This window comes from Astyanax mexicanus, chromosome 2 (assembly GCF_023375975.1).
Source record: "Astyanax mexicanus isolate ESR-SI-001 chromosome 2, AstMex3_surface, whole genome shotgun sequence".
NCBI lineage: Eukaryota > Metazoa > Chordata > Actinopteri > Characiformes > Acestrorhamphidae > Astyanax > Astyanax mexicanus.
In genome coordinates, this window is record NC_064409.1 from 53,777,642 (window position 1) to 53,794,164 (window position 16,523).

General features: G+C 37.3%; 1 protein-coding gene across 2 annotated transcripts; it reads left to right on the forward strand.

The window, feature by feature from the left end:
- The first annotated feature begins 2,131 nt into the window (after positions 1 to 2,131).
- On the forward strand, positions 2,132 to 15,875 carry ticrr (TopBP1-interacting, checkpoint, and replication regulator). Of its 2 annotated transcripts, none has more exons than XM_022672292.2 (22): positions 2,132 to 2,621; positions 6,139 to 6,400; positions 6,499 to 6,731; positions 6,909 to 7,128; positions 7,481 to 7,622; positions 7,716 to 7,846; positions 8,021 to 8,212; positions 8,300 to 8,445; positions 8,633 to 8,733; positions 8,869 to 8,959; positions 9,110 to 9,192; positions 9,291 to 9,515; positions 9,592 to 9,679; positions 9,782 to 9,854; positions 9,936 to 10,070; positions 10,167 to 10,257; positions 10,373 to 10,431; positions 10,516 to 10,650; positions 10,803 to 10,945; positions 11,659 to 13,594; positions 14,822 to 14,950; positions 15,151 to 15,875. In XM_022672292.2, exons 1-22 carry the CDS (start codon positions 2,595 to 2,597, stop codon positions 15,255 to 15,257), a joined length of 4,749 nt encoding a protein of 1,582 aa, XP_022528013.2. In that variant the 5' UTR covers positions 2,132 to 2,594; the 3' UTR covers positions 15,258 to 15,875. The 2 variants fall into 2 exon arrangements, with proteins under 2 accessions (XP_022528013.2, XP_007244308.3); XM_007244246.4 differs by lacking the exon at positions 2,132 to 2,621 and adding an exon at positions 4,026 to 5,158.
- The last annotated feature ends 648 nt before the right edge of the window (positions 15,876 to 16,523 follow it).

Sequence of the window (16,523 nt, forward strand, 5' to 3'; positions counted from 1 at the left end):
CATAACGCTGTAATGTTCTAGTTTCTTTACTGTAAATCAGATGAGCAGTTAGGCATGTGAAGCTATCACAGATGAAAGGAGAAGTAGACCTACATGAGGTAAAAAGTAGGTAAGTGGAAGAAAGTAGTGTTAATTACTTGTTAAGTAATGTTTTAATGATCATGTCAGGTTCAGCTCTACTTTTGCTTTTATGATTAGTTCTATTTATGGCTAACATTCGTGTTTGTGTTTGTTTTAAGGTGATTTAACTTCTATTATTCTATATATCCTATTGCATATAAGAAACTTGCAGTCCAGTGTAATGCATAATAATCAATCATCTGTCCCTGTTAGAACAGAAAAGGTCTTTTTAGGATTCTAAAGAAGAACTGGTTCTTGTGCTGACATATAATATCCATTCCTGTCATATTAGTCTTGGTTTTAGTCAGGTTTTATTTTTGCACTCGCATTTCTGCATCAAAGCACAAATGATTTTCTCAGTGTCCACCAAACTTTCATTAAAGTAGGTTAGCCAATTAAGGACTTACCTTCTCCCAACAGATGTTTTACACATGGAGGAAGTGTTTCAGAGAGAAGCGGAAAAGCATGACGACAAAACAACAGATAAGTAGGACAAGATGCAAGTGCCAGGATGTAAACATGCACTTAATATTCTGCACTTTAGTATTGTGGTAGATCTTTTGTTACATTATTACATTACATTTAAATTAATTTTATCTTACTTTTTTGTTTTATTATTATATTTTTATACAAAATTAGAGGCATGTTAAGTTATTTACAAAATAGACAAACGTTTACACATTTTTATTTATTTTACTTAATGTTTGGAATTGTTATATAAAATAAAGCTTCCTGATTACCCAATTATATAAATCATTATTTGCAAAAAATATATTAATTTATTAATCACAGACATTAGAATATAATGTAAAACAAACAACAAACACATCACAATTATGTCAGTGTCCTCAGACTTTCTCTCATCATCAGGTCAACAGTCTAGGGTTAGGGTTAGGTTAGGGTTAGGGTTAGGTTAGGGTTAGGGTTAGGTTAGGGTTAGGGTTAGGTTAGGGTTAGGGTTAGGGTTAGGGCTGGTCCCCTGCACAGGCAGTGGCCATGGCTAAGGTTGTGTGATAAATCATATTTTTTATTGTTATTGCAAAATACAAGAAACACATTAAAAGAGCTGCAACATCAGATGGTACTAATGTGACAGAACTAGGCTAGAGGCAGAGTAAGGTAGGAAGAGAGGTGGAGGTCCACAGTAAATTCATATATAAAAACAATTTCTTAGCCTGGAGAAAATGAGTGCATCCAAGTGACAAAAACCTTAGACTTAATTAAATTTATTTAGGATCTTAATTCATTGCATTTCACATTGACATTGGTATATCCATAACTTTTTTTGTCTATTTTTCTGTCACCCCTGGCCTGATCGTGGTATGACTACCACCATGGTATAACATTGGTATATATAATATAGATTCAACTTTTTATGATGGATGTCATTGATCTAATAAATTAAACAAATTTCAAATACATCAAAATATTGTCAGAAACTTAAATATTGCATAAGATATGCAAAATATGAAAAAAAGAAATATTGGTAAATAAGACCCATTGCAACACTATATAGACAAAAGTATTATTTATTTTCAAGTAATACAAAATAATGCTTTTGGTTACCTGTCCTTTGAGTACTGGTATGGACTTCTTAGGATGCCCAATGATCACCTTATCCCCAACTCCCAAATTTATCCCATTCCACTGCTTGCAGGGTTCTTTACACCCTTCTATCTCATGCCTGGCATTAGGGTTGGTGCCTACAGGTTCATGTCTTTCTGCTTTAGAGAGTTTTACCATTTTGGCAGTACTTCTTTATATGTGAATGTATTTACAAGGAGGGGTGTCCACAAAGCAGACCACACATCCAATCTCTGCCTAGACAATCACTCCATACAATACTGACTCAAATCCAACCTCTGTAACAATAAATAAACTACTGCATAAGTACGTCTGCCATAAATGATCAACAAATGCTTTTCCGTTTCAGATTTATTTGGCACCAGTAGGACATAAGTGAGACAAGTAACACAGCTTTGCACTCATAAAACATGTGGCCCTAAATGCTTCTAACCTGACACTGAATCTCTCTACTGGTACTATGGCACCACCATGTGCTCGTACAGTCAGAAATCATGGCTATAGTTTCCCCCAGATCCTCAGCATTGTATCATTACAACAGTACAAGCCTTCTATGTACTCACTTTAGACTTTAACAAATTGGAAAATTTCAGAAAAGAATTTATGATTGTCCACCAGGGGGAGCAGATCATCAAGTCTAAACCCATCTTTATTGTACTTACAGTGGGACACTCTATCAAAAGTCTCTATCAATGATCAACAGACAGCGGAAAAGAAATGTTACCTCTGCACTTTCTGGACCAAGAGAAGATGATGATGACGAGGAAGAGGAGGAGGAGGAGGAAGAGGAAGAGGAGGAGGAAGAGGAAGAAGATTAGATACCGCTCTAAATCGTAATTCAGACTTGTTGAGACACGATCCTCGATAAAGAGCACAGAGCTAATCTGTTAATGAGGGTGGAGCAGATGACGCAACGGGTTTGTATTTACATACAGAATTTAACTTAAATCAAGTTTTATATATATTTATGGTTTCCTTCTTCATTTTTTAAAACTATATCTCAAATAAAGTAAAATAAATACACTTTAAGATTCTCTATGACATCTATCCTTGAATACCATAAATTTAAATACTTTGATGTGAGCAATAATTTAGTGGTAATTGTGATGAAAGCCTGACTCATCTTTTCTTGAATTGGAATGTGCTCTTTACTCTTTTGATGGAATTAAGTTTTTATTGTTTCTCCTGTGTGAATTTAATTTATTTTTCTTAACCTCGAAGATATAATTTGCTACAAGAAACAAATTTCTTGAAACTGCTGATTTTTTTAATTCTTACTGCAAAGTATTAAATTTATTTTTAAAAAACCCAAACTTTTGAAGAAAACACCCATTTTTTAAAGCTGAAATAGAACATACTTTCAATATTGATATAATTTTAACAAACAAATATGATGCCCTGTGTCGGTAGATTTTTTTTCTTTGTTCATAATAACTAATGATGTGTGTCATACAGTAGAGCAAGTGTTACATTTTGTATTGTATTTATGTATTATATTAATTGTACATAAGAATATTACACGGTCCAGTAAAAAGTATAGCCTATATTGCCCATTTTTATTTGTTTACTTCTTTTGATTTGTTCTTATTTAAAAAAACGGAATACAAGAGAATCTCTCAAAAGGAGAATACTCACTTATTATTGTTGTCCGGGTTTATGTGACCACCAGAGGGCGCACCGAAGGGAGTCCAAATGAATGGGCTCAGCAAAATCAGAGTTTACAAATGTTTGATCATTTTTATACTGAAAAAAAAATATTAAAATAATTTCCTTAGCATACCATTGAATGTTTTAGTACCGAAAAATGACCAAACCTTTAAACTTTTAGAGTTATAAGTGCTCTGGCTATAATGTCCAGCATCAGCTCACCAACTACTCAGCACACAGTAACGTTAGCAGTAATGCTGCGTCTTTATTGCCTAGAACCCGTTTGCTTAAAACAAAATGAAATGTATAGATAACGTTTCTTTGTTTTTTTTTTTTTGTTTTTAAACAAAACCTCATTCTACTGTATGATGTTAAAGAAATATATGGGTCAGAAAGTTAGTTAATATATTTAAGTTTTTAGCTGTTTAGCTCCATTCACCCCATTCATTAATGACTCGCGGGCTCCCTCTTGTGGTCTGCCGTTATTATTTTCTGATATATTTAAAAAGGCAACAGGAGATAAGAAGTGGGTATTCTCTCCATAAACCAGCTCTGACACAAGTAAAGAGCACCAGAACCCTTATTCACAAAAACTGAACGGCGTCTGTATTTGATTGACGTTACTCTAATCCAATCACGGGCGGTGAAATGAATGACGTTGCATCGCGGCTCAGCCAATGACAGCTCGAGTCTGGAAAGTCAAGTCAGGAGCGCCAAGAGTTTGAGCAGGGAGGACGGTCAAAATGGCGATTTGAATTAGTAACCGAGTTTTCAAATCTCTTAACTGTTTTAATTATAGTTTTTATCTGTATTTACTGCACTTTTATGAGTAGTTTATTTGTTTTAGCCTACCAGTTAGCGTATGAAGTAGCGCTGTTGGAGAAAGCCGTGGTTTGTGTAAAGTTTTAGAGCAGTTAGGCTAGGCTAGGTTAGCAGGTGAACTAGCGCTAGCTCGTTGTTGTTGTTGTTGTTGTTGAGGGGTCGGTTAGTTAGTTAGTTAGCTAGCGTTAACTATGTCTTCACTTGGTATATTCTTTTAGTCGAGACAGACTAAGAGCTGGATTTAACGAGGAGGGAGTGAAACAGTAGCTAATAAAACACCACGAATGATTCTCTAGCTGGAAAGAGAGTAATGGCCTCTTATAATGTGGTTTTCGCCATCGACGTGGGCTGCCGTTCAGAGGAGCTGGACTTGTCTGGAGATGTGTACCGGGATTATCTGAAGCAGTGGATTTTGCGAGTTCTGCTCTCCCTGGGCAGTAAGTACGGGTTTGAGAAGGTGCGATGGGGCTACAGGTTCTTTCACACGCAGGCTGTAAAAAGCGCGAGTCTCTTGACCAGAGGCACCGATTTTAAAGAGCTCAAAGAGAAGGCCTTTAGCGACTTTGAAGAAGAACTGTCAAGATGTGCTCCCACTGACAACAACACATCTGATAACCGTCAGCACAGGCTTCAGCCCAGCCAGGCGAGCTGTATGCACAACACACTAAAGGAGATCCTGCTGGACTATCAGTGGGACAGGCCAGACATAACCTCCCCAACAAAACTGAGCCTGCGGCCAAGGAGAGCTGGCCGGAGCGCCAGCAGCATTTCTCTGGCAGATGACGAGCTTTCATGTCATGTTAAAAATGTTCTGTTTCTGGCCTCCACGTGCCCACACTCCAAACGAGAGCTGTGGGAATACCTGCACGTCAGTGACAGTAGAAGCCACAAGGATTTACCCGAGCTGATCCTGCCGAAACGTCTCATACACCTTCTAATTCAGAGGAAAGTTGGCCTTCATTGGGCCGATTTCAGTGTTTACAAGGTTAGTTTACGTCTATTTATTCCCCAGCAACGTTTTAGGTGATGGACACAACACAAAATACAGCTCTGGAAAAAAATAAGAGACCACTTCAGTGTCTGAATCAGTTTCTCAGATTTTCTGTTATTTAGAGGAGTATGTTTAAGTAAAACGAACATTGTTGTTTTGTTTCATAAACTATGGGCAGCATTTCCCCTAAATTCCAAAACAAATATTATTATTTAGAGCATTTATTTGTAGAATAAACAAAATAACAAAAAATGCACAGATTTCAAGCCTCAAATAATGCAAAGAAAACAAGTTCGTTGACTTAAATTTTTTAGAATTCAGAAATCAGTATTTAGTGGAATAATCCTGGTTTTTAGTCACAGTTTTCATGCATCTTGGCATATTCTCCTCCACCAGTCTTACACACTGTGTATTTTATGCCACTCCTGGTGCAACAATTCAAGCATTCCAGCTTGGTTTGATGGCTGTTATCATCCATCTTCCTCTTAATTTTATTGCAGAGGTTTGGTAAAATCAAAGAAACTCATCATCTCTTATTTTTTTCAGAGCCGTAGCACATAATTGTGACATGTAACGAAAATGATAGTACGTAGTTTAAAAAAATATATTCTCAAATAAAAATCTGTAAGAAAACCTGTAGGATGCTGCAAAAGAAGATTCACCTTCCAGCATGACAATGACCCTAAACAGTCTCTAGATGTGCAAAGTTGGTGCCGAAAGACTTTTCACAGCTGTAATTAATGTTGATGAAGGGTGCTGAATGCTTTTTTCACATCGCACTTTTCAGATTTTTTTTATTTACATAACATTTTTAAACCATGTTTCTTGGTCACATGTATGTGCTACCTTGTGTTGGACTGTTTTTACTTACACAAGTTTGTGGTGGTAAGGTGACACGTGGAAAATACAAGCCACTGTAAACGAATATAAATATAATCATTGATGTTTTTGTATTGTGCTTCTCTTTTACACAGCATACCAATGGGTCAGATGACTACATGGGCTTAAAGACCATAACAGAGGTATTGCAGCAGGTAGCTGGAAAAGTGGTTCCTGTGCTGACCCCTACTGTGGCGCCAAAGCGTGAACATGAACATCCTAACCTGGGCATTACAGACATCACAGCAAGATTACAAGCCTTGCCAACAAGCTCAACTGTCAACTACATTTTGTCTTCTGAAAAGACATACCAGTGGGCCTTTCCAGCCGTGGTGGGAAATCTTAGCTGGGGAGCAGGTAATAAATATTTTTCTAGGAATGTTGAACTTAACTTAGTTTTGATACTCAATGGAATCATTTTTGTAAAACTATCATTGCCTTGTTTCGAATTACAGATGAAGAAAAACAGATGTGCAGTGTTTCCCTTGAGCCGGTGTCCTGCACACAGAGACCTCTGTGCACTCCTGTCACAGTGACCCTCAGAACTGTATTAGAAGGTCTGGACACCAGCTCCCTCCGTCAGTCAGCCTCTGAGAGCTGGGTCCTGGTGTGCCCACAGAAGACAGAACCGAGTCATGCTGCATTTCACTACTTACTGAATGAACTTGCAGTCCAGTCCTCTGATATGGTAACCTATTTTTTGTAGTTATTTGGGTCTAGAATGACTAGTGCAATGGTATTGTTTTAATGTGAATGTTTCAATATTTTTATTAAGATTAATTCTATGTTTACATTATGCAATAATATGAGACATGGTCATGGTTCTGGATTTAAACTTTAACATGCTTTTGGTGTGTTTGTACAGCTAGCAGAGGTCGTCGAAGGTGGTCTGATCCGTTCTGCTGTTTTATCGCTGCTAAGCCCTCATACAGCACTTCTGACACTTCTCCAGCCACTGTCCACTCAATCTAAGGAAGTGCTGGACACAAACCTTATTTCTTCAGAAACTGCACACAACTCCACTGACCTTCCTGATATTGTCAGCAGTGTACTCAATGTCATAATGAAGGAAGATGATAGCACAGGTGTGTCTCAGATCATCTACAATATAACATGTTTATTATGCTGCCATTACTTTAATAGAGTGCACTCTGGTAGTTTTTACAATAAACAGTAAATAAATTGAATGAACTTGCATTGTAGGGATTATGGTTTGTTTTAGTGTATTATAATATTTTTGGCTATGTATCAGAATTTACAGATTTTTCATCTATTTAACAACAATTTTTAAATATATAAAACATATTTGCTATGATAGTACAAATACTTATCTATTTTCCTTTTCATTGTCTATTCCTTAGCAATGCATTGTCAGTTTACAAACATATGGAATTATGTCTTTTAATACAATAACAACTGTTAATTTTGTTGATACAGAACAAATTCATCAGCATCTCCTTCCTGAATGGGCAAATCAAGAGCTCCAGCAGTGGCGTAACCTGGCAACAGATCTTTCAGAACGCTGGTTTTGTCTATCTGACCAGTCTGGGATTAGCTGCAATTTAATGGAGTCAATGAGGTATTCTAAGTATTTTAAATTATATCTATGTTTTAAGGGATATTTTAAACTTCATATTAAGGCATATGCTCTTTGGAATCTTTGCATCCATAGACTTCTGCACGCTGCTCCTGAGGAGGACGAGGAAAAAGAGGAAGATGCACAGAGGGAGCTGACCCACAGTCTAGCTGAGCTTTATCAAAATAATCGAGCTGGACACACCACAGGTCCGAAAGGAAAAAAAAGTAAGTATTTTCCCATGAGAATTATTTTGTAACTGTATGGAAGCGAATCTATGTAAATCGTTGTCTTGGGAGTTTGGGCAGTAATATTTGAATTTGTGCATATTTGACATAGCAGAGTTGACATAATGCTGAGTGTGTTTGCCGCTGACTTTCTTTTTGTCTTTTGTTTTGTAGAAGGTACTCAGCGAACACCAGTTAGGCAGAAGATGAAGACGATGAGCCGTTCCCTACAGATGCTGAACGTTGCGCGCTTTAATGCTAAAGCACAGAAAAGCCAACCCGAGGCAGATCTTTCCAGCACCACCAGAGCAACTGAGAAGCAGGACAGGAGGTGCTCCAGTGAAAGGACTAAGAAAGGACCCACATGTAAGTTTTATAAGCATTTGATTCCAAGTTTCACTAGGATGGCTACCAGTATCACAGAAGGTAATGCATTTCTGAAATAATTTACAGCCTTTAAAAGTGAAGAGGAGATGCTTTCCCATTTGAAACTGAGATATCAGCAGGCTGTGGAGGACAAGAGTTTGCCTCTTCGCACTCAAGTCCAGGACGTTTTCTCAATGGTGAAAACCTATACCAAAAAACACACAGATGCAGAGGTGAGTGGGACATGTTAGAAATGCTAATAAAGAAATCATATTTAAGTCTCTTCAGCCTGGTAATGCGAAACTAACCTGATTTTTAAAGAGGCTCAATAAAATGATTATGCTACACAACACTTACAGCTCAACTGATCATTTTAACATATAACTGTAATTTTTGACTATTTAATCACTTCCTTCACAGGCTTTGTTCTTGGATTTAGTCAAGAAGAACATCTTAAAAAGTGCTCAATCTATTCGACAGCTTTATGGAAGTACTCCAGACACTGAGAGTAAAATCAGAGAGTATGTACTGTTCTGTTTGTCATCAGTATTGTAACAAAGTTTTTTTTTTTCTCAAATAAATATACTTAGAGTTAACTAGGAATTAGAGAAAGCCTTAAATATTGTACAAATCTAAATCCCTTTTTTTTTATTAAGTTGTCAGCTTCAAGTTGTTGTCAGACTTGAGATATGCAGACATCCATCCTCAGACCAGGACTCGGATGATGTAGAACAGATGGTGGAGGAGGTGAGGAGGGTTTATTTATTGTGGTTTTATTTTATAATTATTATTTTTAGTTCTTCCCTTATCCATTTATTTTCTACAGTTGAATTACTAATAATTTTGGTGCAAACAAAAGCCATTATAAGTAATGCTCTCCACTTATGTTTCATACAGGTGGCTGGTATGCTGAGGATAATATCTTTGACAAATGATCCTGTTTACCTGTCAAAGTTCATGCAAGAGGAGATTCTGCCATTGTATGTACTTATTGCTGTAATAATTAAAAAAAAATAGTTTCAGGTAAAGTTGACCCTTTTTGACAGAACGACCATATTGTTGTTTGTGGTGTCTCTAGGTACCTAAAAGAAATTCCTAAAATCCTGGCAGACATCTACAACAGTCTTGGTACCCAGGTGCCAGAGGTACTTGCTGCCGTCTTGCCCTCTGACTTTTTCAGTGATGACTCTATGGCAAAGGAAAGTGTTTCTGTGGGTTCAACACACTCAGCAACACAGAGTGTGGTCTCTAGTGTTGGAAATCGCCTTGAGGAGCTGCGGAACCGCTCAGCTAAAAAGAGGAGGTAAAAATTTGTACATGTGCATTAAAGAGTTACGTTTGTTTCATTTGTCTATCTTACGTTAAATATTTTATTTCAGAACCAGTGTGCTGTCACGCCATAAAAGCATGACAGAAGCTTCACAGGCCCTCCGGCAAATAGAGATGCCCAGAAAATCCACTAGACAGGTAAATGTGAAAAAATATGCGTGTAATTATCCTTTAGCTAATCCTGAATTTTCTTAAACAGATGATATATGTTGCTCACATTGCTTTTCTCATTCTTCACAGTCAAAGTCAAAAAATAGTCCAGCTTTAGAAAAGAAGGTTGTGGCGAGTGAGCCACCTCAAAAGCAAGTACAAGGTAAGTAATGCAAAATTTTGTTGTTGCATGGAACATGTAGTTTCAATTTTTTCCCCAATACATTGTCATACATTTTTATAGAGGTAACAAAGGTGAGGAGAAACCTCTTCAATCAGGAGACTGTGTCCCCCTCAAAGAAAGCGAAAATGCCTCGCAGTCAGTCCGTCTCAGCATTAGAAGGAATGAAGAAACGGAAACGATCACAGATAGATGAGGGTAAAAAAAAAGCTTTATTTCTTCAACAGATATTTAAGTGTAACATCATAGGGACAATGTATTTGATTTTGGCTTTTAATGTTTTTTTACTTTCAGATCAAAACCCACTGCTGACAAAAAAAGTATCTGAGACACCTCTGCACAAGCAAGTGTCAAATCGTTTACTGCACAGACAGAAGATTGGCAGGTCAGTGTTTTGGAACTTATTATGGCGATATTTAAACTTTGATTCCATCATAAGGTCACTGAGGATATGGCTCCCTAATAAATATTTCAACTTGTATAATTTTATTTACTTTCAGGACATCTGGCCAAACTGATATGTGCATTATTGAGGAGTCTCCTGTTAAACCTGCCACTGGTTAGTTGCACAAATACAAATAAAATCTATTTCAGATTTTTCACTTTGCCTTGTTTCTAAGAAATTATCAAATTCTTTTGGCAGATTTGAGAAGAAGTCCTAGAATAAAAGGCCTGGCCAGGAGACATTCTAGTGTCTTCTACTCAAGCTCACAACCACGGTCTCGAAATTTGGACAAAGCCTTGTCGTCCTCACAGCTTCCTATTTCTGAGGGTAAAGGTGAGCAGAAATCCTTTTGAAAGGGGATTATTTTATTCTTAATGGTATACTAATACACATTCAGGTTATTGATTTTTTTTTTTAATGCAGAGTTTTTGTCCGTTATAGATTAAACCACCAGTGTCATTTGTGTGTGTGTATTTCCATTGTAGGTGATATTAATGTTGGTGATGTTAAGTCGCCAATGAGACTTCTGTTTGGTGCTGCTCAGTCCCCTGCACGTCCTTCCACATCTTCCTGGGGAGCTAGGGAAAAAGGAAACCTTCGACTTGGGTCTACAGATTCTGTTTTTGAGGTAATATGTTTGTAATGTGGTGTTTATTTATAGAGATAATTGAATGTAAAGATTTAAGTCTAGTTTAGGTCTGTTTAAGTCTGTAGAGAAAAAAGACAAGGAGGGTGGGTAATATGCATTATAAACCGAATTTCTTAAAGCTATTTTAAATTTTGTTAATGTCTAACTCTTCTTTGCAAAACTATGGAACATTAGACAAAAACGTTCTCATGGCAAAAAGTAGGTATTTTTCAACTCTAAATAATATTTATAATTTGTAGAAAAAGTGTCAGTTTAAAATGTATCTGCTGAATTAAGGCTGGAAACACAGGGCCTGGCAGACCTATCACGGCTGCCTTCATTTGTGTTGTGTGGCACATACTTAGAATTTCAGGGAGGTGCACACTGACCTACGCATGGGTTCCATGTTTGAATGGCATAAATGTGAATACATGCGAACGAACAATAAAATAAACTGTTCAAAGACATTCTCTTAAAACGCTTGTACTTGAGTTTTATTAATGATATAGTTTAATGCCTTTGCATTAGAGAACAACAAAAATGATGGTTGAAGCTGATCTATCATATTGTTTAATATGTTTAGCAGACATCATGGGCTGAGAACGTGCACAAGAGAGTAGTAATCTGATTTAAAATTGTGCCTATAACTGGTCTAAAAAATGTGCGCGCATTTATTAATTTTAGTCACTGACTTGCTGATGTTTATTTTTCAGAATCTCAATACAACTCCAAGAAAATCCCCATACGAGTCTCCATATAAGCTCCGTTCTGCAGTAGGAAGCAAAACTCCCAGGACACCAACCTCTTCCTCCAAGGCTCAACGCATTACTTTTCCTAAAAGCCCAGTAAATACTGGTGGGGAGAATGGAATGACCCTGAGAGGGAGTCCTTTTAGATCTCCAGCTGCAAATAACCTAGTGTTGGAGACACCCAAGAAAAGTCCACTGAAGGGTATTCTCAGAACCCCAGTGAAGAGCTTTTTGGAACAAGGTACCCCATCTGCTTCCTGTTCCAAGAGCCCTAGCATGAGAACACCAAAGAAGAGTGTCACATGGTCCCCATCTCCCCGAAAGGTTCTGGCAGAAAAAACATTCAAGGTCCCAGAGTCTCCACAAGAATCAAAGAGATACTCGCCGAAACTGCTTACGCCAAGCAAGTTTTGCCAATTTCGGGGTGACATTTTTAAAACTCCTGAGAAATTACCCCAGAGAAAGTGCAAAGGATCCCCTGAAACAGTTTTGGAAATCACTGGAAATGTTGACCCTAAAGAAACTAAACAGGGGCAGAGGTGTGAGAAAATGAGGAGGACATTAAGTTTACCTGAGAAAGGTGATCTGGAGAGTCTGGAAGTACTTTCTATTAACCACCCTTCACCACCAACACCAGAATTAAAAATTGCCAGGAAAAGCCCTGCATCATCACACAGAATGTCTACTCGTTCTGGAAGGACTCCTCTTAAAGGTGATTCTGCTCTGTCTAATGATGAAGCTAAAGCCCATAGCCCTTCTCTAAGCAAATGTGTGTCTTTGCCTGTGAAGGAGAATCCGTCAATGCCTGTGAATGATAGTTCATCAAAGCCTTTTCTGCTGTCACACTCCAATGAAAACGCATCTGCTAGCAACCATCCAAAATATTTGATGGATTTCACAGAGTGTAAAAAAACACTAGGGGGAGAGTGTTGGAAAATAAAAGGTGCTGATGGTGGACAGAAGGAATCTACTAAAGGAATCATTGAGGAAGGCTCATCCTCAGACTCTCAGCAGTTTGACTCCTCCCAGTTTAGTGCCACCACCACAGAAGAAGAAAGCATTGATATAGCAGAAGCTTCTGTAGTGAGGACCGAACTAACTACTGGCCTTAAGATGAATATCTCCTTCTCAAGGAAGTCTTCTAAATCCTCAGGATTCTTTGAGTTTACAGGTACCCCCACTCACCCTGCAGAAGCTTTACATGGGCGCAGTTATGGTTTCCGCCAGACCCCAGATCGACAGCAAAGAAAGGCAGCAGCACGTCTTGGATATTCACCTGGGCTGACAAGGTTTTCCACTCCACGATCATCAGGAACACCAAGACAAGGGAAAAGGCCTAGCGAAACCAATCCCCTTACATACGAAGTAGAGTTGGAAATGCAAGCTTCTGGTTTGCCCAAGCTGAAGTTCAAACGTACTGACTCTTTCAGTTCAGGTGATGCAGCTGATTATGCAGCTAAAGGGGTAACGTCACATGTAAGGAATGCCAAGGTACCAAGGATTGAGAGCCCACTTACCCATTGTTCCAAACATCGAGAACCTGGCTGCATATCACCATCCATTTGTACACATGGTACACCTGGGAAAGGAAGTATTCAGACATTCATATGTCAGTCTGTGACTCCTACAAGGCTCCCTAATAACAGCCCTTCCCCTCTGGGTGCTGGAGAAATCATGCCCTGGACCCCATCTCCTCAAAGCCGAGGGTGGTCAACCCCAGAGAACTTAAATAGTTGGCCTCGCAAGAAAAAGGCACGGACTGGTATTGTAGAGACCAAAGAGAATCCTTTTAAGGGAGAGGTTGAGGTACTTGAAGATGAAGAGCTTGATGGCGTGTTTAAATTACAGGGGGTTGAAGATCTCAAGGAGACAAGGACCCCTATCTCAAAATTCAAATCAGGTATGAGCTCAAGGCTTTGTTCTCTTAGAGATCAGAATGTGGGAACAATTTGATTTAGACTTCATTCACACAGCAGGTAAATGTGGCCCAAATTCGTTGTTTTATATCATATGTGACAATTGTGCCATTTTGAGACTGTGTAAACAGCAAAAAAACATCTGAATCTGACATTTTCAATTCCAGTTTGGGTCACCTCAATATGTGGTATTACATTTTTTTTCATTGAACAAAAGGAATAAAAGATTGTAAGGAGAACAGAAAGTCAATATGAGTACATGGAAATATGGACAGCAGCAGTAGTTAAGTAGTGGAAAACGATATAATAGAGCTCATAAATATTTGAACTGATGTTTTTTTTCCAGTAATATTAGAAAGCTTTTGTTGCAGCCACACAGTATTCCAAATGTATTCCAAACGTGGCTACAGATTGCAGCTACCTTGGTAAAGGAAAATTTAAACCTAACAGAGGCTGAATAACTTATCTATTTTAACGAGCTGGAGGCAACTCTTGATGATTAGCAATCTGAACTTATTCATAGCTCTTGAGTTTCTGATCAAATTAAAACAAAATTTTATGTGAAGCATTGCATGCAATGCATGTGTGCCATTTACAAAGCACACAACTGTTCAGACAGATGTCAGATGTCAGATTTGGGTCACATTAAAAAGTTTGTGTAAACAGCCGAAACTAAATATCAGATTTGGGCCACTTTTACCTGCTTTGTGGGTGTAGCTTTAGATTCCTGGAGAGGAGTAAACAGAACTGTACAATATAGGAATGATTTCTTTTAGATACAGAACACAAACTGATTCATACTGATTTGACATGCATTTTATGTATAGGATTTGAATATTTTCTGTTTAACCATGTGTGTAAAACCAGTTTAAGAATTGGAATGTGATTAATGATTACCATACACATAATTAGGTGCTAAATATAAACTGTTAGATTTCGTTTAATGCACAAAAGATTTTATAAATATTCATCAAATCCTCTCCTTCCTACATGCCTATAGTTTTTGTTATGCCTTTTCTGACATTCAAAATAATAACAATTGTGTCAATTTTCATTGATTCTCTGTTAAACTGTTTGTAATATATTGTGACCGTGATGTGAGGGACTTCAGTCTTTAATGTTGTAAATTTAATGTCTGATTGCAGCTTTAATCTTAATAGGTAGCTTGTGTTTTTTGTATAGAAGTGTCTTAATTCTTTGTTTCTCCACAGTGGCGACCCCTCCAAGCTCTAAAGCGAAGAAACCAGTGACTGTCAGTGGAATCCTTGCTCTCACTCAGTCACCCTTATTATACAAGGGAAAAAAGCCTTCTGCTACCAAGGAAGCCACACAGTCTGATGGTGAGATTTTTTGAGCAATGATAACTGATTTAAAGGGCATATACCCTTGTACTGTTTATTGTAATAATAGATAATATTTTATTTTTGCGATTGATTTGTTTACTGTAGAATTTATGCCTGGTTCCTCAGAAAAGTTTTTTTTGGTAGATTATCTTAAATTCCTGTACAGACTCACTGTTTTGTTAAAATATCTTCCGCAGCATCTAACGGAAACTCAGACTGCTTGGACGGCTCACCATTCAGCCAGTCACGCAGACGACAGGGATGTGGTAGAACATACAGCCGAAAGAGGCTGCTGGAGTCATGAGGTGTAGAAATGTGTGTTTTATAATTGTGTGTCTCTTTTATTATTGTCTGTCTTATTATTATTTTTTAAATCCTTTTAAGGGATTTTATGTTGTGCGTTTTTCAATCTGTGAAAAGTCTCAAAAAGGGTCAGACATTACTGCTGTCTTGACTTATATCAGGTTGTTTATTTATGTGGTTTTTGTCCACTTTTAAATGTTTCTTAGCTTTTCCAACAGTCAGTGGATTGTTCAACATTTTTGCAATTAAATACTTTTTCCTTTTTATTTTGTTTGCTGACTAGCTGACTAAAATAGAAGTTTTATGTTTCTTTTAATCAGTTTTACTGGTAATTAGTGTAAAAATTTAATACTTTTACCTATTAATTAATTAGATGTAATAAATTATTTAGGGCATATTACAGGACCAAGCCTTTCCAGACATCTTACCTAATAAATCATAACCTAAATGTTTTTTTTTTTTTTTTTTACTAACGGGCCCTGAATAGGTAGGAAAAAAGAAATCTGCAAAAATGTTTAACTATCAATTTGAAATGCTGACCTGGTTTGTGCTGTTGTATAATGTGAAATAAATGTAAATGAGAATCAATTTATTTTAATAAAGATATTGTTCTTAAAAATTCTGCTCATTTTCTTTTGTGACAAGCAATTCAACATAGCATGTTACCAATTTACTACTACTTTAATATATTTCCAATATCAACACTTAATATAATTCAATTAAAATATCACCTGAAAAACACTTTGTCTTTAGAGTTTAGGTGATTTTCAGTGTCAAAGATAGAGTATCGATATTGGATTTGCTGGTTTGTTTTTTTCCCCTCAGTAGGTTTTCTTTCTCCATCTAGTGGCCTTAAGTTGAACAGAACCACTTCAGGTCTCTTATTGCTTGTTAACAGACAAAAAATACAATTTCATTTTATCCGATTGTTCAGTCAAGGGCCTAGACTCAGGTCGTCACCAGTTATTGAACCACAAGGGCAACATAGAAAAAACATTGGATGTGTGTCTGGAAAAGGTCTGACCCAACGGATGGTAAGCTGCCTGTTACTTTGATTGTTACTGGGATTTTCTTGACAGGTGTTGTGCTAAATTGTGAGTTATGGCATCCTGAGCTACATTGTTTTTATTCTACCAGGCACTTGACGGTTACTTCTGAATACTAAATAATTTGACCAATATATACATATATTTTAATTCCCCCATCTTAGCCTCTTTTGCATTGCCAAAAGAAACTTTACACTATAATGAGACAATCTTACCAGTTG

Bases quoted from the DNA above. Each gene is read 5' to 3' on its own strand.
- ticrr (XM_007244246.4), top strand. From the start codon at position 4,484: ATGGCCTCTTATAATGTGGTTTTCGCCATCGACGTGGGCTGCCGTTCA. The intron at 6,732-6,908 runs GTAACCTATTTT...GTGTTTGTACAG, and splicing joins CAGTCCAGTCCTCTGATATG to CTAGCAGAGGTCGTCGAAGG. The intron at 8,446-8,632 runs GTGAGTGGGACA...CTTCCTTCACAG, and splicing joins AAAAACACACAGATGCAGAG to GCTTTGTTCTTGGATTTAGT.